This window comes from Dama dama, chromosome 18, assembly GCF_033118175.1.
Source record: "Dama dama isolate Ldn47 chromosome 18, ASM3311817v1, whole genome shotgun sequence".
Classification (NCBI taxonomy): domain Eukaryota; kingdom Metazoa; phylum Chordata; class Mammalia; order Artiodactyla; family Cervidae; genus Dama; species Dama dama.
Genome location: NC_083698.1, coordinates 82,908,331 through 82,932,196, shown reverse-complemented (window position 1 = coordinate 82,932,196; position 23,866 = coordinate 82,908,331). Strand labels below are relative to the sequence as shown.

Genomic DNA, 23,866 nt, shown 5'->3' with positions numbered 1-23,866 from the left:
AACCTAGCCAGTGACCTTTGCTGTTTTTCCTCAGTTGGTGGCATCTGTAGAAAGAGAAAGCTTGTTTGCACCAAGCTGAGATTGGCTTTGTTAGTTTGACTCCACAGGGCTGCTCTTTCTGTTCACAAAGAGGTTAATTCCTTTACTTAGCTACTGCATGTGTTGTTTTGTTTTCTTTCTGTCATGTAGCTTCTGATGGCCTGGGCAAAAAGTTTCCATCCATTTTATACTCATCCTTTTCTTTAAAGCAATCCAAAGATGTAATACTTCACAGCACATTCTTCTAAATTGATCAAAATTGTTCACAGTTTTATAGCATCACTTATGTAAATTAAGACATATTACAAGGAGGATAATTAATCTGATCTAGAAATATTTATCCATATGGCATGAATGAGCAAGAATTTCACAGTAGAAAATTCATCACTCTTTTATTAGATAGGAAACAGATTCATTGTTCACAAAAGAAGGCTTTCTTATCTCTCCTTGCAATTGCTCTGGAACTCTGCATTCAGATGGGTATATCTTTCCTTTTTTCATTTGTCTTTCACTTCTCTTCTTTTCTCAGCTATTTTTAAGGCCTCCTCAGAAAACCGCTTTGCCTTCTTACACTCTGTCTACCAGATCTGATCCCTGGAATCTATTCATCATCTCCACTATATAATCTTAAGGGATTTGATTTAGGTCCTACCTGAATGGCCTGGTGGTTTTCCCTACTTTCTTCAATGTAAGCCTGAATTTTGCAATAAGGAGCTGATGATCTGATGATCTGAGCCACACTCAGCTCCAGGTCTTGTTTTTGCTGACTGTATAGAGCATTTCCATCTTCTGCTGCAAAGAATATAATCAATCTGATTTTTATTTTGACCATCTGGTGATGTCCATTTATAGTCTCTTGTGTTGTTGGAAGAGGGTGTTTGCTATGACCCGTGTGTTCTCTTGATGGGACTGTGTTAGCTTTTTGCCGTGCTTCATTTTGTACCCGAAGGCCAAACTTGCCTGTTACTCCAGGTTATCTCTTGACTTCCTACTTTTGCATTCCAGTCCCCTATGATGAGAAGGACATCTTTTTTTGATGTTAGTTCTAGGCCATGTAGTTCTTCATAGAACGGTTTGACTTCATCTTCTTCAGCATTAATGGTTAGGGCATAGACTTGGAAAACCATGATATAGAATGGTTTTCTCAAAAACAAACCAAGATCATTCTGTCATTTTTGAGATTGTACCCAAGTACTGCTTTTCAGACTTTTGTTGACTGTGAGGACTACTCCATCACTTCATGGCAAATAGATGGGGAAAAGTGGAAACAGTGACATTTAATTTTCTTGGGCTCCAAAATCACTGTGTACTGAAATGAAAAGATGCTTGCTCCTTGGAAGAAAAGCTAGGCGCATAGACAGCATTTTAAAAAACAGAGAAATAACTTTGCTGACAAAGGTCCATATAGTCAAAGCTATAGTTTTTCCAGTAGTCATGTACAGATGTGAAAGTTGGGCCATAAGGAAAGCCGAGTGCTGAAGAATTGATGCTTTCAAATTGTGATGCTGGAGAGGACTCTTGAGAGTCCCTTGGACAGCAAGGAGATCTTACCAGTCAATCTTAAAGGAAATCAACCGCAAATATTCATTGGAAGGACTGATGTTGAAGCTGCATTACTCTGGCCACCTGATACAAGGAACCAGCTCATTGGAAATGTCCCTGATACTGGGAAAGATTGAAGGCAAAAGGAGAAGAGGGTGGCAGAGAATAAGATGGTTAGATAGCATCACCAACTCAATGGACATGAATTTGGGCAAACTCTTGGAGATAGAGGAGGGCAGAGGAACCTGGTGTGGTGCAGTGCATGGGGTCGCAAAGAGTCAGACATGACTTAGCAACTGAACAACAACATAGTCTGGAAATCTCATTCTGTGTTGTAGTTGCCTCTGTCTGCTACCACCTAACTATGAGTTCCCTAAAGGCAGAGGTCAGGTCTTATTCAGCTTTGCATTTCCAGCGTCTGGCTCAGTGCTTGACCTATAGCTGATGAAGACTTTGACATCAAATGATTAGCAACAAAATTCTGTTGTATCATGAGAGTAATCTATAAGGAGAATACTGATTAACAAAAATTAGATATGCATATAAAACTGACAGCCATCTAGTATTCATGCTTGGGAATGTTGAACCAGAGTCTGAACAGACTTAAAAGCAGCTAGGAGCCAGTTGTCACCCTAATTTCCACCCACTGTACAGTGAAATACAATCTGCTAAGTGACATTGTACCAATGGCCTTCTGTGGCCCAGATCTTCACAAATTGCAAATAGTACAACACTGACATCCTATCTTGCATATCCAGAATATTTGTGCAGCAACAGAAGCGTTATATATAATTAAAATATCCTATAAAAATTAAATTTCTTGAAGAAAATGCTCCTTAATTTAAGCTGGAATTGTAAAATTCTTCAAAGCTATTATAGTAATTTTTTTAAAGCACATGGGCAGTTTTCAAAAAGACATTTTTGTAACAAGGTAGAATATTTTTATTTAACCAGATATACAGCTGTGCTTGTTTTCACTTAAAAGTTTTCCACCCACATTGTTTACTTCTGATTTTGCATATGTAAATAAGGATTAATGAAGCAACTGCTAAATTTACATACATGTAGTTAATTAAGAAGAAGAAAGTTGCAACTCCAAAATAATGGACTATCCAACCAGGCAACTGAATTCCACCTATTTTGTTAAATATATGATTTTGGTGGTCAGAGGACCCAGATCATATTTCATTTTCTAAAACCATATTATTCCCTTGAAAATATGTGAAATATGTCTTTACACAAGTTCTTTATGTGTGTATACTAAGTTGCTTCAGTCACATCTGACTCTGTGCAACCCTATGGACCATAGCCTGCTAGACTCCTCTATCCATGGGATTCTCCAGGCAAGAATAATGGAGTGGGTTGCCATGCCCTCCTCCAGAGGATCTTCCTGACCCAGGGATTGAACCCACATCTCTTATGTCTCCTGCACTGACAGGCAGGTTCTTTATCAGATGAGCCACTGGGGAAGCCCCAAGTTTTATATGCTTCCATTGAAAAAACATGACAAATGTGTCTTTAGCTGGTTGAGTTGAAATATAATCCACAGTTAAATTTTGTGATTCTTCTGAAGTTATAAACATATCAGACATATGATTTGATTGGTTAATGTTTATGAAGTCTTCAAATGGAAACTGGGAACAAAGTGTTTTCTGATCTTAAATTAGTATTTGATTTTATAATATGTGCGAAATAGACCCAGGTGGCACAGTGGTGAAGAATCCACCTGTCAGTGCAGGAGACACGGGATGGGGTTTTGATCCCCAGGTCAGGAAGATCCCCTGGAGTAGGAAATGGCAACCCACTCCAGTATTCTTGCCAGGAAAGTCCCATAGACAGAGGAGCCTGGTGGGCTACAGTCCATCAGGTCACAAGGAGTCTGGACACCACTGAGCACACACACAAATAGACTTTGCCTCGGTATTTCATTTTTATTTCAGGAGAAGCCCTTAGTAAATACTGTATCAGATTCACCTCATAGAGAAAATTGTGATTACTGCTTAGGCAGTCAGGTAGCTTTTAAGGATGTATTCTGTAATAATTCTCTCCTTAAGGAGTGCACAGGTGCAGTGATGACAAGATAAGAAATGTGTGCCCAAAAAGACAAGTGGTAAAATACTACAAAATTGTTTTGTTCAAGCTCCAAAAAGAGCTTAAATAAATTTCAGCTCTCAAAAATTAAATGAAATGTTTATTGAATAAATTGCTAAAACACACCTGTCACTGATTAAAAAATTTTGGCTAAAGAAAGTTCCATATCTTCACAGTTTACTGAGACAGAGATTAAGAAATGAACAGTAATCTTAGGTAAATACTTTTAAAATGTGCATGTGTTGCTTATCAGTCTCAACAGTTCTGATATATAGACATCTACTTGTTTGAGAATTTCTCTGAAGCACTATAAATATATTAAAATTACTGATGATATTATTTTGGTTAAATGTAATGTTATGCTTTAAATACAAAAATGGCTTTAGGATTCAGGTGATTAACAGCACCCCCTTCCACTTTGCATTGGCTGCATTATCTGTAGAACTGTCTGTAAACGTGAAATATTTTCCATGTTTTTGTATATATCAATGGAAGTCTGGTCCAGGCTCTGGCACATGCAGCTTGTCCAGTTGTCCAATGTGGGAGTAATTAAAGCAGCACAGCTCCCGATCTTAATTCTCCACCTATGTAAGTCGTCCCCTCACACCCACGGGTTCCATGTCCACGGCTTCAGCCCATCGCACTAGATCCTCAGTTGTTAGCATCAGCAGATGTGGGACCCACCAGATACCAAGGGTGTTGACTCTACCTGCATAATTTTATATGGGGGGCTTGAGCATCCATGGATTCTAGTATCTGAGGGACACACTGGAACTCGTCTCTCATGGACACCAAGAGACAACAGTATACCCAGCAAAATATACTGTAATCCAAACTTGGTTATTCAACTGCTGACTCACTTCCTGGCTCTTTGAAGACTGGTTATAAGAAAGCATATGGCGTCATTCATGCAACAAAGTTACTGAACTGAGCTCTGCACTGAGTGTCCCACAGGTGCTGGATTTGAAATGATTAAAATCAGAAATCGCTAGTAAATCAACTATACATAAATTTAAAAAATTAATTTTAGAAAATGGCCGTAGCAATGGCACTTTAAGTCTAAAGCAGAGATATACCTTAACAAGGGAACATACAGAAACATATAATTACAAAGTAACTGCTTTGTAGAAAAGGAATATGATCCTAGGCAAAATAAATGACACAGTAATCTTACTTCTTTGGGGGATTGTCCTGTACTGCAGAAGGAGAAGGATAGGGAAGTCTTTTTGAGAAAGTAACTCTTGAGTTCTCAGCAGAGAGACAAGTAAATAGATCAAACCAGTCAATCCTAAAGGAAATCAACCCTGAATATTTGAAGCTGAAGCTCCAATACTTTGGTCACCTGATGTGAAGAGCTAACTCATTGGAAAAAAACTCTGATGTTGGGAAGGATTGAAAGAAAAAGAAGAGGGTGACAGAGAATGAGATAGTCAGATAGTATTGCCAACTCAATGAACATGATTTTGAGCAAACTCTGAGAGATAGAAAAGGATAGGAAAGCCTTTTCTATAGATAGGCATAGATAGATAGGCATGCTGCAGTCCATGGGGTCACGAAGAGTCAGACATGACGTAGCAAGTGAAAAACAGTAATTACCTCCACCATATAAAAATAAGACTGTTGATAACCATAGTAGCTCAAGGACAGAGCAAATGAAGGGGAAAAAATGAAAACAAACAAAAAAATCCCAATCCTCCTTCTGCACCTCCCAACCAAAAGTGAGGAGAGGCCTGCCAGTAGTTTTGGATCTTAAGAAATTCTTCTCTAGATCAGACTTCCCACCAGTATATTGATGACAAAAGCTATACCTAGACCATAAGGTTCTTAGCTTGACTGACATAGCCATCAGCTTTGTACTGCTGCAAAGTACTGTAAGGACTGGAATTTTAATTGTATTTTGTTTCAGAATTCTCTTCCAAAGAGAACCTGTGAAGATTCAGTAAACATTTTAGGAATTCAAATTGTCTTACATCTCAGACTTGGATGAGACATTCTGCAAAGTGCTCCCTACCTCAAGATTGGGTACCATATAAAAATAACTAAATAGATGGGGAAACAGTGGCTGACTTTATTTTTATGGGCTCCAAAATCACTGCAAGTGGTGATTGCAGCCATGAAATTAAAAGACCCTTACTCCTTGGAAGGAATGTTATGACTAACCTAGACAACATATTAAAAAGCAGAGGCATTACTTTGTCTCAACAAAGGTCTGTCTGGTCAAAGCTATGGTTTGTCCAGTGGTCATGTATGGATGTGAGAGTTGGACTATAAAGAAAGCTGAGTGCTAAAGAATTGATGCTTTTGAACTGTGATGTTGGAGAAGACTCGTGAGAGTCCCTTGGACTGCAAGGAGATCCAACCAGTCCATCCTAAAGGAGATCAGTCCTGGGTGTTCATTGGAAGGACTGATGTTGAAGCTGAAGCGCCAATACTTTGGCCACCTGATGCGAAGAGCTGACTCATTGGAAAAGACCCTGATGCTGGGAAAGATTGAGGGCAGGAGGAGAAGGGGACGACAGAGGATGAGATGGTTGGATGGCATCACCGCCTCAATGGACACGGGTTTGGGTGGACTCCGGGAGTTGGTGATGGACAGGGAGGCCTGGTGTGCTGTGGTTCATGGGGTCGCAAAGAGTCGGACATGACTGAGCGACTGAACTGAACTGAACCCTAACCCTAACGCAAGGCAAAACATGCACCAGCTGTGTTTTCTGGTCAACACAGATTGACTTCCCAGAAGTCAGAGAGCTATTAGCAAAACCCTTGTTGTTACCACCTAACATGGATAAAACCTAGAGGGTTTTTAGGACCTGTCTTGTTTTGTACTTGATGTATTTGCTGCTGCTTTCTGCTAAAAAAGAGAATGTGAGATCACCATCCGGCTGCTTGCCCACCAGTATGAGAAATCAGTCAGGAATTAGTCATTTGGACCTCTGTCCCCCTATCAGGAGAATAGGGTGCACAGGTGAATTGGGAACAGTCATTTATTTCATATGCCCTTCTAATTTTCCAGACATTATGATAGATGTTTTCTTATTAACTTCATTCGCTCTTCTGAACCCTTGTCAGGGAAGACTCATTCCTGCTTTCTAGAGAAGAGAATGGATCCTCAAAAGTTTGACGTACTTGATTAACTCACCTATTGACACCCAGTCCTCTTAGATTACAGTCTGTATTTTTTTTTTTTAACACATCATCATCTTCTCTCTTGAATGTGTAATGTGTGCTTGTTATGTCCAGAGCCCAGTGGTGGTTGCACTAAGGGGTCTAGCCGTGGTTGCTCAGACAAATCGTAAACATAGAAGGGTAATGGCATAGGTGGGAGACTATGGTCTTAATGTGGAAGCCAATGGGTACCTTTAATCAGAAGAATACTATCTGTCTGATGCTTCTCTTTTCCCCATAAGCCAAGTCCCTGAGGCCATAGTCTGTTTTCTTTCATCTTTATATTTTTAACATTCAGCCCTATAATGGGCATATACTGGGTGCTTATTAAATATCATTCTCGAGGTTGCACAAGTAAAACAAGAATTAGTATCATTATTAAAATGTCTCAGCGAGTGCCAACTTGGCAAGTTACAGGGGAAAAACATAAGTCACTTATGTTTTCACTCTTTTGAAACCTTAACGGAGTTTCCACTATTTCATAAGTATCCAACATTTCTTTAAAAAATCAGTTTAAATGTCCTTAATTTTTAAAAGCATGTCTGTTTTTCATTTAAGTTGGAGAGTATCACAAAAGTGAGTAATCACTGGCCATCAGAAGTCAACAAATGGGGGTTTCTCTTGCTGAGTGACACAGGGTAGCTCTCATAGGATCTAGAAGCACAGTACCAGTGGCAACTATGGTCTGTGAAAATTACCAGATCCAGCTGCTTGCCAGGTTCCTCCTGAATCGGCCTGTGATGTCACCTCTGGGCTGCAGACTGGAGCACAAGTCCTCAGCTGATGCTCCTGGGGCTGGTTGGATCCTGCCATGGTTTGCTTACTTTATTTAAATCCACTTTGTTTCCACACCATACATCATGTCCTTGAGCGCTTGGTGCTTTTGGCTGTCTTCTCAACCTCCGTCAGAAATGGTCCCAGCTGACTCCAGTCCTCTCTGGAATCTGAGATGTTGGTATAGTTCAGAGACTTTTCCCTCGGCTCCCCAACTGCTCTGCACTTGGAAAATATTTTCATTTCACCTAAAAGAGTCATTTAGGAATAAAAAAAAAAAGTAATTTTATCTGCAAAGAGACTCCAAGAGGACTTTTTCTAGAACTAAAACAGGCCTTCGTAGATGATTCAGTCTGACGTTTCCCTTTCAACCCACTGCTCAGAGACACAGCCAAGAGTCTTTTACCTTTGGAGTAGCTAGAAACAGCTGAGGAGCGTTTGCTTTCAAACATGTCACTAAGAATGGGATGCGCTAACATTGTATTACCCTAGCAATTCTAGGGCTTTCACGTTAAAAATACATATAAAATTTCAGAACATTTTCATGCCGGTATGTTTAGCCCCAAAGAACATTAACCCCTGCTTGAAGTTCTAGCAAATTAGAGATTAATCATGGGAAGATCTGGTAAAGTGTGTTCCAGCTGCCCCTTGAACAACATGGGTCTGAACAGTGCAGGCCCACTTACTTGTGAATTTGTTTTCAGTAGTAAACATGATTTGAGCTGGTTGAATCCACAAATGTGAGAGTTGGACTGTAAAGAAGGCTGAGCACCAAAGAACTGATGCTGACAAATTGTGGTACTGGAGAAGACTTGAGAGTCCCCTGGACAGCATGGAGATCAAGTCAGTCTTAAAGGAAATCAACCCTGAATATTCATTGGAAAGACTGATGCTGATGCTGAAGCTCCAATACTTTAGCCACCCGATTTGAAGAGCTGGCTTATTAGAAAAGGCTCTGATTCTGGGAAAGATTAAGTGCAGGAGAAGAAGAGGGTGACAAAGGATGAGATGGTTGGATGGCATCACCAACTCAATGGGCATGGGTTTGAAGCAACTCCAAGAGATAGTGAAGAACAGAAAAGCCTGGTACACTGCACTGAACAACAGAAACAGATGCCTGTATGAGAAGAGCTGACTATAAATTATACTTGGATTTGTGACTTCACAGAGGGTCAGCATCCCTATCCCCTCTGTTGTTCAAGGATCAGTTGTACCAGTAACTGATGGACATTCCAACTTACTAGTAACAATATGCTGTACTGATTGGTGATAATTACAACCTAGTAGTTCAAAGCACTAAAAATAGTTTAAATTTCCTTTTGTCTTTAAAGGACAGTACATTAATTCTATGACATTTTAAAGAGTTTTTTTTTTTCCTGATTCAGTTCATATAACACATTCACCTTTTATTTTCATGTCAAAAAACAGGACAAAATCAGATGGATGGTCTCACAAGTTTCAAAGGTACAAGTATGAGAGCAGTATGAACATATATTGATAAATATCTGTAGGTGACTAGTGGTTTATGCAGTATGTTCTCATTTATACACCATTGCATTTTATTATTTAAACCTCTTTCTAAGAATTTGCATGTGTATAGCAGATTTTATGCTTTATCTTCTACATCAATTATTTAGTTTGTCTTTCTCTATGTAGGCTCTTAAAAATCTTGATTTCTATTTTATAAAAACTTATTTTTTGTAATGTCTTCACCAAGTAAAATTGTAATGCATGATGTGACAAATGGTTCTCTTTAAAATTAGATGCTTCAAGCTAATGTCTCTGAACTACCCTGCTATGAGAGAGAAAACGAAAAATGCTTATGAGAGATTATATCTTCTTTCTTTTCTGAAACCTGATTTTGTGCTACCATGCTTGTTTGACTTGTTCAGAAGAAAATGGTACAAATATAATGATTCTCTGTACTCTGGATATGGAAGTTTAATGGCATTGAATACTTCATAAATGAAATGCAAACTTTTGAGATCCTGTTTTCCTTGAGGCTTTAGCAATCTTGAGAGCACTAAGATGGAGCTGTCCGTTGAAGGGAAAAATCCTACAGATGTTAAGAGTGAGAATGAAGGTGAAGGCTGTAGCATTTTTCTTTCTTTATGAACGTAATTGTTAGTTACCCTCCCAAAGCCATCGCTGAATATTGTTCTACCTTAAATTGCAACATACACCCCAAGATTTCTTCTTTGTCATGTTGAAGAAACAGATAATTTTGTACTGTCTTTTTATTATTATAAAAAGTTTTAGCGTGGTGTTTTTGAAAGATCCTCTCAAAACTTAGAGTGAGAAAATTTAGTTACTTTAAAGGATGTTTTTCATTTCTGTTATTAATTACTGCAGTGCGTCAGCTTCCCTGGTAGCTCCACTGGTAAAGAATCTGCGTGCAATGCAGGAGACCCTGGTTCGATTCCTGAGTCAAGAACTCCTGTATTCTTGCCTAGAGAATCCCCACGGACAGAGGAGCCTGGCGGGCAACAGTCCATGGGGTCCCAAAGAGTTGGACACAGCTGAGCAACTAAGCATAGCAGAGCATAGCATTTGAGACTGTAAATGGTCTTTAAAAGAAAGATTAAAGATCATGTGCAAAAATGGCTTAAGATTCAGAGCACTCTAACGCTCTCCTTTCCAGATTGGTCTTTTTTAATCCTCCTTTCTTTTCTCCCTCTCTCTACCCTTTTTCTCCATTGTTGTTCACTTCTTTACCCATAATTTCTTTCTCCTTGTCTCTTTCTTTGCATCCCATTCTCAAGCGTCTTTATTCCTTTTTGACCCTTGGAGCTTATGAGGAGTGATACCTACCTTATCACCAAATATGAGTAATTGAAAATAAAATAATCCAAATCCAGTTTCTTGGGCAAATTCCCTGTAGGACAGCAGAAAGGGACCTCAGACCTATTTGAAGTCAATTGCAGGAAACTTAGAAACATTTTCTACTTTCCAAGAGAGTGTTTAAGTCAGTGCTACCAAATATCTGATGCTTTGATGCTTAAGTTATGAACAGAAACTTTTAGGTAGGCAAAGATTGTTGGGTAAATATTACATTACTTTAATCTTAAAATGCCAAAATTATGAGAATGCTAATTTATCTATAGTTTGACTGTTTTGTAATTTCAGCATAAAAAAGCTTAAGAATTACATATAATTCTTTAAGACTCACCTTTACCTCTGCAATTGGACCCTTATTTAATGTTTCTATTATAAAGTTAGCAATGTATAACATAGAATTATGTCATTTTTAATTATTTTAATAACTCAGTTTCTTTAATAGAATTTATGTTAATTTGGTGAAGACAGCATTTGAGAAAACAGTCACTAGATTGAAAATAAAGCAAAACTATTTGAAAAAGGAGTTTATAACTTTCTTATATGACACCAATAGTCAGACAATATAAAGGAAAAAGATTCCTTAGAATCACAAAATAAGAAATACAGTTGAATAGCATGAATTTGAACTGTATGGGCCCACTTGCATGTGGATATTTTTCAATAGTAAATCCAGTGGTGCTTTGAAGTCAGTGGTTGGTTGGATCCACAGATGGAGAGGAACTAGATACAAAGGCCAACTATAAATTATATGGGGATGAATCCTCATGCTGTTCAAGGATCAACTGTACTGTGAGATGAGTTCCATAAGCAATGCATAAGACCTATGTGAAAGATGAAAAAAATTTAAGTCTTTACCAAGAAATATTGAAATAGATTTTAATTAATGGAGACTTTCCTTTAAATCAAATGTAATTTCAATTTCAAAGTTCAAGTGTAATTTGAAAATGTCTATTTTCTTTTTGTTCTAACAGATATCTTGTAAAGCTGTAATGAAACTGTTTTATTAGCACAGTTCAAGAGATAGATTTTTAGGACAGAAACTTTAAAACCAAACTCAAGCTTATATAATAATAAATATGTTTGATTTCTAAACCAAATGAGATTAGAATAAAAAGAAAAATGAAACTGACATTTTAATGTTACTACTGAATTTCAGGCAACTTGAAGATTTAAACAGTGGAAATGTATGAAAGAAATATAGGTTAAATTTCATATAATCTTTAAGAAGAAAATTTTTAAATAGGGTGTTAATGTCAAAAACTGTAAATCAGATCAACAGAATTGGCTACCTAATATTTTTAAGCTATGCATTTTAAAAAGCCACACATGAGTTAAGTAGAAAATAACCAAGCATGAAAATATTTGCCATATGTATGGCAACAGTTAATGTCTATCATACAAAAGTTTTTAAAAATTGCCAATTGACTGGTGCACTGGGAAGACCCAGAGGGATGGGATAGGGAGGGAGGCAGGAGGGGGGATCGGGATGGGAAACACATGTAAATCCAAGGCTGATTCATGTCAGTGTATGGCAAAAACCACTACAATATTGTAAAGTAATTAGCCTCCAACTAATAAAAATAAATGGAAAAAAAATTTTTTTTAATTGCCAATTGATAGAAAGCCCAAGAGAGAAACAGACAATGGTAATGAAAAGGCAAGCCAGAAATGCAGGTGACCAGTAAAAAGAAAGTGCTTGACCTCAGAAGTAATTTAAAAGTGTACTTTATAGAGCCCTTTTCAGTTCTATATGATTTGGTTTATTGTTTACATTTTAGTTTATATGTTTGTCTCCCCTACTAGTCTGAATTCATTTAATACGAGATTTGTCATCTTGATTTTTTTTTTTGATTGCCGATTACCTTTCCCAATTCCAGTCACGTAGTTGGATAGATGAAAGGATGCAAAGATAGTTGATGGATGAAATAATTTTGGGGTTACATATATCTTTAATTCATTACTGCTGGTTATAGATGAAGAATATAGATTGAGACTGCTTTCAAGTTCTTAGCTTCTGTAACACAGTGCATTATGTGTTCACAATGAATAAGAATTTTGAGTTAAGGGATTTGAGTACTTTTTGACATAACTGCTTTACTGCTTACAGTTTTCAACATACTTTAAAACAAATACACTATTAACTTTTGAGAATTCTTTCAGATCACAATATAAATCTAGTTCTCTAGCTAGTTTAAGAGACCATGGAGGGTGTCAGCTGTTAAGAATGCAGAGTAAGAGTGGAAAGAGACATATACTACAGAATATAATAATAAAATTATTTATGTCTATCATGTTCTATTAGAATGTATTTTTTAAGAGGTTAGACTATGGTTACTGACACTAGAATATGTCTGGCACACAAGAGTTACTCAGTAAGTTTTTTGAGTGAATGAAAGGCCCTGATTCTGTTTCTAAAATTGATTTATTTTAACTAGAGGATAATTACTTTGCATTATTGTGATAGTTTTTGCCATACATCAACACCTGATTCAGTTTTGTGTCCCCTCTTTTTTAATACATCATGCATGGTTTTACATCACCTTGATAACTGTCATAGGTAGCAGCAAAAATTTCCATTGTATGTCACATAATTTACATAATCTTTCCCCTAATATTAGTTATTTAGGTTGCTTGCTTTTGTTATTTATGCATAATGCTATGGTAGAATACATTCCTGCTTATGCTTTTTTTTTTTTTATTACACATGGTTATTTTGTTGGGATAAATTCCTAGAAATAGCCTTACTGGGTGAATAGACTGCACAATTTTTTGGTCCTGATACAAATTTCCAGCATACTTTATTTATTAGCAAATACATAATAATGTCAGTTATTTCAGTTTGTATATGACCTACCCAGTTTTCATCACCACAAAACCCTGCAGTCCTCATAAAGCTACTTTGTAGATATTTTATTCATTTGAAAATATACATTGGAAGTCTGAGTCCTCATAAATAATACATTCATAGAAGTAGAAAAAGGCAATGTATCTTGAGTCAAAGCAAATTGACAGCAAGGGTAGTGTATTCTTTCATCACATAATACAGAGAAAATAGCAAGAAGATAACAACTGGTATTAATTCCTGAAAGTGTTTAAACATGCCAGTTAAGTAGAAAGCAAGGAAGTATCATGGTGAATATTGAAAATAGGCCTATTATCTTTTTCCTTTCTTCCGTGCTGCCTTTTTTGGTGGAAAGGGAGGGAGACTTTGTATTTTTTAATTAACTCGTTATAGAATTCATAAGCATTTTTAAACTGTACGTAGCTTTTTAGCTTTTATTTTTCAGTGGAGAAATTATCAAGGTGGTGCCAGTTTGCTTATACCCTGGAATGTTGGACTTTATGAGAACTATCATCACAGTATTTTTATCTATGCACCCTTTTAAAATTGCGCATTTTTGTTGTTGTTGAATGCCTCTAAAAATTTAGACGTCTGGCTGTTACAGTGAGGATCTGCTGATACCTTTGTGCCTTGGCTTCTCCCTTCCTGAAAGTGTGTTATTTAAGCTTTCCTCATTTCACAGGAATTGACTGTTAGCATTCCATACTCTGAACTCAGAGTTCCTATACCTTGTTTGTAGGGAGATGTACCCTCATGGATTGCCTCCAGGCCTATGATATTCATCTATTTCCTGTCTTTATTGGCATTACTGATTTTGAGACTGGATATCCTGGATTCCCTTCCAAGTTATATATTATCAGTGATTTCCCATTACATTTTAGCTCTTTGTTTTCTAATTACTGTCTCTACTTGCAATATATTGATTAGATTCCTTATTTGACTTCTCTAAGTTGGTTTTTACCTTATCACTATTCCTAGCATAGTGTTAGTTCTCTATTTTTACACAAGTCTAGTGATTGAGAAACCCACTCCAGTACTCTTGCCTGGAAAATCCCATGGATGGAGGAGCCTGGTAGGCTGCAGTTCATAGGGTCGCGAAGAGTCGGACACAACTCAGCGACTTCACTTTCACTTTTCACTTTCATGCATTGGAGAAGGAAATGGCAACCCACTCCAGTGTTCTTGCCTGGAGAATCCCAGGGACGGGGGAGGCTGGTGGGCTTCCGTCTGTGGGGTCGCACAGCGTCGGACATAACTGAAGCAACTTAGCGCAGTGATTGAGAAGTAACATGACTGTGGGATTGTGAAAAATAATAAACTATTCATATTTAAAGGATATGGTTACTATTGAACACTTTCAGTTCAGTCGCTCAATCATGTCCAACTCTTTGCAACCCCATGGACTACAGCATGCCAGGCTTTCCTGTCCATCACCAACTCCCAGAGCTCGCTCAAACTTATGTCCATTGAGTCAGTGATGCCTCACTGAACACTTCACATCACCAAATAGGACACCAGAAGTTGACAAAAATATAAAAGGAAGTGTCAAAATTCCAGTCTTGGTAGGAGATCTGAATACCTATATGCTGCTATATAAGGGATACCAAAGCTCATCAAGGATAAAATAGATTTAAATAGCACAGTAGCAACCTTGACCTTATATCTGTATATATCACACTGTACCCACAATGCAGAATAGTTTTCAAGTACTCATGGAAAAGTTAGACACACAGATATTTTATAATATGAAGCTAATTTTAATTATTTCAAAAGATTACTGTCATACAAATTTTATTCTCTAATATGATGCAAAAACATAGAACTCGAAAAGGTGAACTTCATTTAGAAAGTTTGTTTTACAAATTTGACCATATGATACTCGATAAAGAAAGGGGTATGTCATGGGAATTGATTCTGGAGTTACCATTCAGATTGCCTGATTGTATTTAAGGCTTAAGATACCTCACACTAAACTGAAGATCATTCTGTCCTTCCTTATTTTGATTCTGAATCTGTTTTCATTTTTAATCCTGTTTTAGCTCTACTTTGTCTCAGACCTTCTCAATTCTATGAAACAGCAAAAAGATTCTTTGCTAATCCCTTTCTGGAAATCGAAGATAAAAATTAAGTTGTTTTCCATCCTAAATGGGTCTCCTCCTTCCCTCTGAAGTATTATATTAATTTCAAAAGAACAAACTAGCATCTTGATGCTAGTTTCTTTAGTCATTGAAACGGCTTCTTTTACTAAACGCATATCACTGTGTTAAAAGTTAAAATTGCTATGATAGGAGAAGACATCATGAGTATTCAGGTTTGGTATATGTTTCTGCTTTTTTTTATTTCTATATTTCAGTTTTCTGAATAAGTTTTATAAAATAAACTTTAGACAGTGCCACTAGCTTTTTTTTAAATAAGAAATTGGTGTTTTTGTTTGGTGATTTATTTTTAATAGGAATCTTTATTTCATTGAATTTCTCTTTCTTTTGTCTCTTATGTCTTTCTTCCTCTTGTTTTTTCCAATGGCATTTTCTTCATACTGTGCTAAGCCTCATGTCTCATCTCTCAGAATTATGAGAAACATTTATAAGATTTTTTTTAATACAAGTGTATGCCAGTTAAGTTTGTAAACAGACTAGAATGAGTTGGTATGTGGTAATGATGAGATGCTGTTAATTGAAAGATAAACCAAGGAAGCATGTTATTTTGCTATGATCATTTGAAAAGTCAGATATAGACAGATTTACTCTATTCTTTGGAGAGTGTACTAGGAAATCAATGGGAAAACACTCCTATATTTTATGATGCTTATTTCTTTCCTTTTGATGTGAGCTTTAAAAAAATCATATAAAGTAAATGACAAGATAATTACCTCCACTTTTAAAAAGATAAATAAAATGTCTAGTAAAGACTTTACAAGAAGAGATGGGGTAAAATTTTCAGCATGAAAAAATGGTTTCTGAGACACTGCCTCTTATACTCAAACCCCTAGAAATGTTCCCCAGCCATCTGTAAAAATGGTATTATAATTTATATTTAAGTTAATAAAATAGGTACCAATAGGTATATCTACAATGCTTTGCTTTTTTATGGAAGTATAGTTGATTTATAATGTTGTATTAGTTTCAGGTGTACAACAGTGACTGAGTTACATATGTATTCCTTAATGCTTACCTTCACCTAGATTCTTAATGTTTTATAGTCTAAGGTGCTAATTTTTTGACCAGCTGAATAATTATTACAAGCTGTAAGCTTATTACTATTTTCTTTCTTGACCGCCATCTGTTAGAAACAAAAGGGAAGATAAAAATCTCACCGAGCCATGAAAGATTCTGTATTGCTTGATGTGCCTTCTAAGGAGACACGTCTATATGGAAGACAAAAATTAATGCTGCATTTTAAAGAGAATCTTTGTTACTTCATTGCAGGTGGGGAACCCAAGGAGACTTCACCACTACTCATCCACGGCCTGTGGTCAAAGTAAAACTCTTCACAGAAAGCACTGGTGTCCTGGCTCTTGAAGATAAAGAACTGGGAAGGGTGAGTTACGGTCAGCGCCACGTGTCCCAGGCAGCACGATGTTAACTTCTCTTGATTTAGAGTTGAAATGGACCAGCATGCAGTGTGTGAACTACATTAGGAATTTATTTGTAATTTCCTATGAGCCCAGCTTACATCTCTGATTTACTAAACATAACTGCTGTTTAGACTGTGTTGTGATAGGTCTTGGGTGTGTAAGGCAAACACATAAGGTCATAGTCACTGACTGAGTCATTCCTGTCACACGTGCTTCACTGGCCAGCAAGGGAGTGGTACAGACTGACTCATCTTTCTTGGTGAAAGGTAACCCTAATTTAAACGTTTCTGTCCATGGGCTAAAAGCATCCTCTTTATATTTGAAGTCATCTGTTCCTTATGTTGTGATGAGACTGATTACAGAATATCTCAAGTGTATTTCTTTCTTATACCTATTTTTCTCTGTGCAAAGATTTTTGTCACACACCTTTTAACACAGAATTATTTTTGCCTCCCTATGGTCACCTCCTCTTACCTAGAATATGAGTGCTGAGGTCACTTTAGTCGTGTCTGACTTTTTGCGACCCCATGGATTGTAGCCTGCCAGACTTCTCTGTCCATGGGTTTTTCCAGGCAAAAATACCGGAGTAGATTGTCATTTCCGCCTCCAGGGTTTCTTCCCGGCCCCCTCCAATTCCTGTGTCTTTCACCTATACTCAGCATCTTCTGACTGTAGAAGCACTAACATTAACATGTGCTCTCAACGCCTCTCTGTGTGAAAGATTTTCTGCAGTCTTGTTTCTGAAGTAGATGTGTTCCAATGAGTCATCTATAAAGTTATCTTCTGTAATGTGGCTCTATTTTACTCAGACCTGAGCCCTGCTTTCATAGGTATTTTCCAGAGGATAAAGCTTCAAGAAATCTCTTAGGAACTTCTTGTGATGGTGGCTTGCTGCTGTGATGCTCCGTGTTGAAGGACAATAGGATTAGTGTGCATACTGGATTTTTTCCCCCCTAAAGTTAGGATTTCTATTGATTTCAAATCTTCCTCCTTTTCTGTCTACTTTACATCTTTGAAGTTTCTTTTCATTTCTAGAGATTTTGTGAATCTCTACCCATAGTCCAGAAATTGTGAGTCTGCACTTAAACATTCTATATTTCCTCTTCTGTTTCCCTGTTGCATCTATTTCTTAATTACCTAAGAGAGCTAAACCATAATATTCATTCATTTGTGTGCTTGTATATTTGTGCATTTACTCATGCAACAAACGTGTACAGGTGGCATAATAGAGCCCTGGAGATTCCATATAGTCTGATGGATTTGTGAGTCCAAATTTTTCATTTAAATTATGGTTATATTCATTTTACCTTATTTCCTTATTGTGTTTTTCACTGTCAAATAGCAGCAGCCATTTAAGTCTAATGCTATAATGTAACTTGAGGTATATTTAATTTATTCTTCAGCTCTCCAGATATATATATATATACACACACACATATATATCATATATATATATAAATTGCATATACATATCACAAAGAAAGGCATTGCCAAAGAATGTTCAAACTGCCACACAATTGCACTCATCTCACAAGCTAGCAAAGTAATACTCAAAATTCCCCAAGCCAGCCTTCAACAGTACGTGAAATGTGAACTTCCAGATGTTAAAGCTGGATTTAGAAAAGGCAAAGGAACCAGAGATTAAATTGCCAATATCTGTTGGATCATTGAACAAGCAAGAGAGTTCAAGAAAAACATCTACTTCTGCTTTATTGACTATGCCAAAGCCTTTGACTCTGTGGATCACAACAAACCGTGGAAAATTTTTAAAGAGATGGGAATACCACACCACCTGACCTGCCTCCTGAGAAATCTGTATGCAGGTCAAGAAGCAACAGTTAGAACTAGATGTGTAACAACAGACTGGTTCCCAATTGGGAAAGGAGTACATCAAGGCTGTATATTGTCACCCTGCTTATTTAACTTATATGCAGAGTATGTTATGCAAAAGGCTGATCTGGATGAAGCACAAGCTGGAATCAAGATTGCTGGGAGAAATATCAATAACCTCAGATATGCAGGTGACACCACCCTTATGGCAGAAAGTGAAGAGGAACTAAAGGGCCTCTTGATGAAAGTGAAAGAGGAGAGTGAAAAAGCTGGCTTAAAACTCAACATTCAGAAAACTAAGATCATGGCATCTGGTCCCATTACTTCATGGGAAATAGATGGGGAAACAATGGAAACAGTGAGAGACTTTATTTTTTGGTCTCCAAAATCACTGCAGATGGTGACTGCAGCCATGAAATTTAAAGACGCTTGCTCCTTGGAAGAAAACCTATGACCAACCTAGACAGCATATTAAAAAGCAGAGACATTACTTTGCCAACAAAAGTCTGTCTAGCCAAAGCTATGGTTTGTCCCATAGTCATGTATAGATGTGAGAGTTGGACTATAAAGAAAGCTGAGTGCTGAAAAATTGATGTTTTTGAACTGTGGTGTTCAGGAAGTCTCTTGAGAACCCCTTGGACTGCAAGGAGATCCAACCAGTCAGTCCTAAAGAAATCAGTCCTGAATTTTCATTGGAAGGACAGATGTTGAAGCTGAAACTCCAATCCTTTGGCCACCTGATGGGAAGAACTGACTCATTTGAAAAGACCCTCATGCTGGGAAAGATTGAGGGCGGGAGGAGAAGGGGATGACAGAGGATGAGATGGTTGGATGGCATCACCCACTCGGTGGACAGGAGTTTAAGTAGGCTCCAGGAGTTGGTGATGGACAGGGAGGCCTGGTATGCTGCAGTCCATGGGGTCACAAAGAGTCAGACGAGATTGAGCGAGCGACTGAACTGAACTGATGCAACTTTTAAATAATGTGCACGAGTGGTATATTTTCCAGTCGTTTGTATATCTGAGAAAGGCCTTGTACTCCTGTGTTCCCATCATACACGAAAGACAATTTTTCTATCTATATAAGAGTTTCTCAACCTCAGCACTATTGATGTTCTGAGGAGGATAATTCTTTGCTGTTAGGAGCACTCCTGTGCATTTTATGATATTTCAGTAGCATTCCTGACCTCCAGTCAATATATCCAGTAGTCTCATCCCCTCTTAAGTAAAGTTGATAAGAAATGTCTCCAGACATTGCCAAGCATCCCCTGGGAGCAAGACCTGCTTGCAAGCCTTTGATCTATGCTAATGACCTCAGTAGGTTCCATGATTATAAATGTGTTCATGGGTTCATGACTTCCCATTTTTAAATTGTCTTCCTTGGAGCTTTAGATTTGTATATCTAACTTGCATACTTGGTATTTCTAGTGTATTAACGGATATCACACACTAAATATTTTTGAATTAAGAACTTTTGATTAGCAACCCCATCTAGTCTTCCATAGAGGTTGTTTTCAAGGCAGTGACCTCAGCTTGCCCTTTTTTTCTTCTTCTTTGACTAATATCCAGTCTATTTGCAAGTTCTGTCAGCTTTTTCCTAAATTTATACTGAGTTGGTTCACACTTTAACATTTTCTCTACCCTGATTCAAGACAGTTTCTCACTAGTAGTAGTCCACTTACTGCTTCCTCATTTGTCATCCCGTCCCCTCTGATTCAGCTTTCACACCTCAGCCACTATTATCTATGTAAAATTCAACACAGAAGCACATCATTCTGTCTTTAAAACCTTACATTGTCTTCTCATCTATTTGGAATAAAAAAATCAGACTCTTCATTGTAGTATGGTATGCCCAGGAAGGGTTCTCAAAGTGGGACCCTGTACCAGCAGCATCAGCAACACCTGGAAGATGGTTGCAAATTCAGATTCTCAGGCCCAAATCTCTGTCTGCTGGATCAGAAATTTGGTGGGTAGGATGCCACAGCCTCTTTTAACAAGGCCTCATCATTGGACACAACCAACATTGAAGAACTCCACTCCACCTGAACAGGTCTCTCTAAATTTACCTCCTATCACACCCACCTTGTTTACTATCATTCTTCCTTCACACTTGGCTTTCTTACCTCAGACATAATCAGATTTTAAATTTGGGGTCAGGACTTCCCTGGTGGTCCAATGGTTAAGAATCAACCTGCCAATCTAGATGCTTGTATTTATTTTGACTGTTTTATTGCATCTATTGGGCTTCCCTGATGACTCAGATGGTAAAGAATCTGCCTGTGATGCAAGAGACCTGGGTTTGATCCCTGGGTTGGGAAGATCGTCTGGAGAAGGGAGTGGTAATCCACTCTAGTGTTCTTGCCTGGAGAATCCCATGTACAGAGGAGTCTGGCAGACTACAGAACCTGGGGTCACAAAGAGTCAGACATGACTGAGCGACTAACAACAACAATTGCATCTATAAGATTCTCCACTACAGTGAATAGATACAGTGAAAGTGGGCATTCTAGTCTTATTCTTGATCTTAGGAAAGAAACATTGAGTCTTTGAATATTAAATATAGCATTAATTGGGACTTCCCTGGTGGTCCAGTGGTTTAAGAGTCTGCCTGCCAATTCAGGGGACTGGGTTTTATCCCTGATCCAGGAGGATTCCACATGCCGTGGACAACTAAGTCCATGAGCCACAACTATTGAAGCCTGCATGTTCTAGAGCCCCTGTTCTACAACAAGAGAAGTAGCTGCAATTAGAAGCCTGCATGCAGCAACAAAGACCCAGTGCAGCCAAAAGTATATTTATTAATTAATTAATTAAAAAAAACTTTGGGTCTTTAGACATGACCACATGTGCCCACATATATATGACCACATGTGCACTCACACACAATTAGAAGAAAACAGTGGTCATCTCTGGATGGTAGAGCTGTTGGTAATGTTTTCTATATATTTACTTTTACATATGGTGTCGCAAGAGGTGGACACAGCTTAGCAACTGAACCACTACAACCACACTTAGAAACAGCATAAAGAGTTAAATCTGAAGAAAAAGGCCTTACATCATCTGAAGTCTGTAGTCTAAAATTATGTAATTCTGTATCTGGGGATCTTGGCTGAGTGATGTTTTTAAATTAAAATTTAGTGTAGTATATGAAAGATGAGTAGATAGCCCTTAAAATAGATTGATACCACAGGGTGATACCATTAAATGGCTGTAATATAAGGAACTGACAATAACAAATGCTGACAAGGATGCAGATCAACAAACTTAAACTTACAACATATTGTATGCTTTGTTCTAAAAGAGGCAGTACTGTAGAAATAGGAAATAGATGAATTGACCCAGGGATTGACCCAAGGGGGAAGTGGTTGTCTGTAAATGGTGTTCAGGATCTTTCAGGGTGAAGGAGTATTGATGTGTGACAACGGGTATTGGGTATATGGATTATGCATTTGCCTAAACATATAGAACGGCACGTCATAGATCAGTCAAGATGGAGGGTAAGAGAATGTGGAGCTCACATGTTTGAACACATCAAAAATATACCTCCATGTCTAACAGTTCTCACTGAAAACTAGCTGGAAACTGGCAGAAGGACTCCTGCACAGCCAAGGCTGTAGAAAAGATACAAATATCCAGTAGGGAGAGAAGAAAAGCCATCCTGTTGAGCCTTGTGACCCTGGACAGGAACTTAGAGAAAAATCGAGAAGACGGTTGGACCTCTGCCCTAGAGAATGAGCAGTGAGAGCCACAGATTACACGCCCTAGTCCTGGGATCCTGCTGGGACAAACATGTAGACTCTGGGAACCCTAAACTCAGCTCGTGAGCAGCAAGAGTGCACTGGCTTCTCCCCCAAGTCAGAGGGGAGGGAGGTCTGTCCTGGAGGCGGCCAGGTTTCCCAGGACGCTGGACCTGAGGCAGCCACAACTGAGGAGAAGACTCAAGTGTGGGATGCAGAGGCCGCCAAGTTCTGGGCGGGGCCTGGTGAGGTGGTGGTGGCCGTTGTGGAGCACTTACATAAGCAGCCTAGATCTCTGTCGCAGCCCGTCCAGCATCACTCACCACCCCATACACGCTGAAAGTCCACGTGGGTTCCCTCGCCCCGCGGTGGTGTTCCACCACAGGGCAAGGGTGGCGGAGTCTGGGAGCAGTGATCAGCTGTGAGCGACAAAGGGATTTGCACCCGAGACTGTGTCTGAGCAGAGTGAGGGAAATAATTGTGGGTGCACACTCAGCACAGCAGAGAAAGCCTGGGCCTCTGTCGAGGGTCACTGGGCGGAGGGGAGGGCCGGCCCCACACCTGGCTCTATGCTGCCGTCTCCAGTCCTGCCCCCCACCAGGGCCAGAGCTGCCCGCACACCCTGAGCAGAGATGCGACTTGTGTTCACATCAAATCCAGCTCTCCTGCCAAAGGCGTTGGGCACATCTGCATAGGGACTCTCCCACGTAAGAATACTCCTTCAGGACCACAACAGGTGACTTTCACCTAAATTCATAGAGGCAGAGAAAATTAACCCAAAGGAGGTAGAGTGATTGCTGTCCTTGAAACAGCAAAAGAAAACCTCTGAACAAATAATGAAATAAACACCTTGCCAGATAAAGAATTCAAAGCACTGGTAATAAAATTGTTAACTAAGTTAGGGAAAAGGGTAGATACATTCAATGAAAATGTTAACAGGGAACTAGAAAATAGGAAAAACAAGATACAATCAGAAATGAATACAAGAGCTGAAGTTAAAAAAAATCACACATATGGAGAGCACTACTCACTGATACAGAAAAACACGTGAGTCATCTGGAAGATAGAATAGTGGATATCACCCAATCAGAACAGCAAAAAAAAAAAAAAAATTTTTTTTTAAATGAAAACCATTTGAGATCTCTGGGATAACATTAAGCCTGCCAATACTTGCAGTATAGAGGTCCCAGAAAGGAAAGGAGAAAAGGAGTTCGAAAATGTATTTGAGGAAACTGTAGCTGTAAACTTTCCAAACTAGAGGAAGGAAATAAATATCCAGATATTGAAAGCAGAGCGGATTTCAAAGTTGGTGACCTCAAACAGACCCACACCAAGACATATCATAATTAAAATGACAAAAGGTAACGAATTATAAATGCAGAAAGACAAAAACCATCAAATACAAGGGAATCATCACAAAGCTATCTTCTCTACA

The 23,866-nt window shown here is 38.4% G+C and overlaps 1 protein-coding gene across 7 annotated transcripts in view; it reads left to right on the top strand.

Annotated features, from left to right (window-relative positions):
- The window catches only part of CADPS2 (calcium dependent secretion activator 2), a 555,077-nt gene that overhangs the window by 272,290 nt on the left and 258,921 nt on the right, over nt 1–23,866 (top strand). For all 7 annotated transcript variants that reach the window (XM_061165698.1, XM_061165697.1, XM_061165696.1 and 4 more), the window contains exon 7: nt 16,717–16,828. In XM_061165698.1, the coding sequence (XP_061021681.1) occupies nt 16,717–16,828 (112 nt within the window). The remainder of the gene's footprint in view (nt 1–16,716; nt 16,829–23,866) is intronic.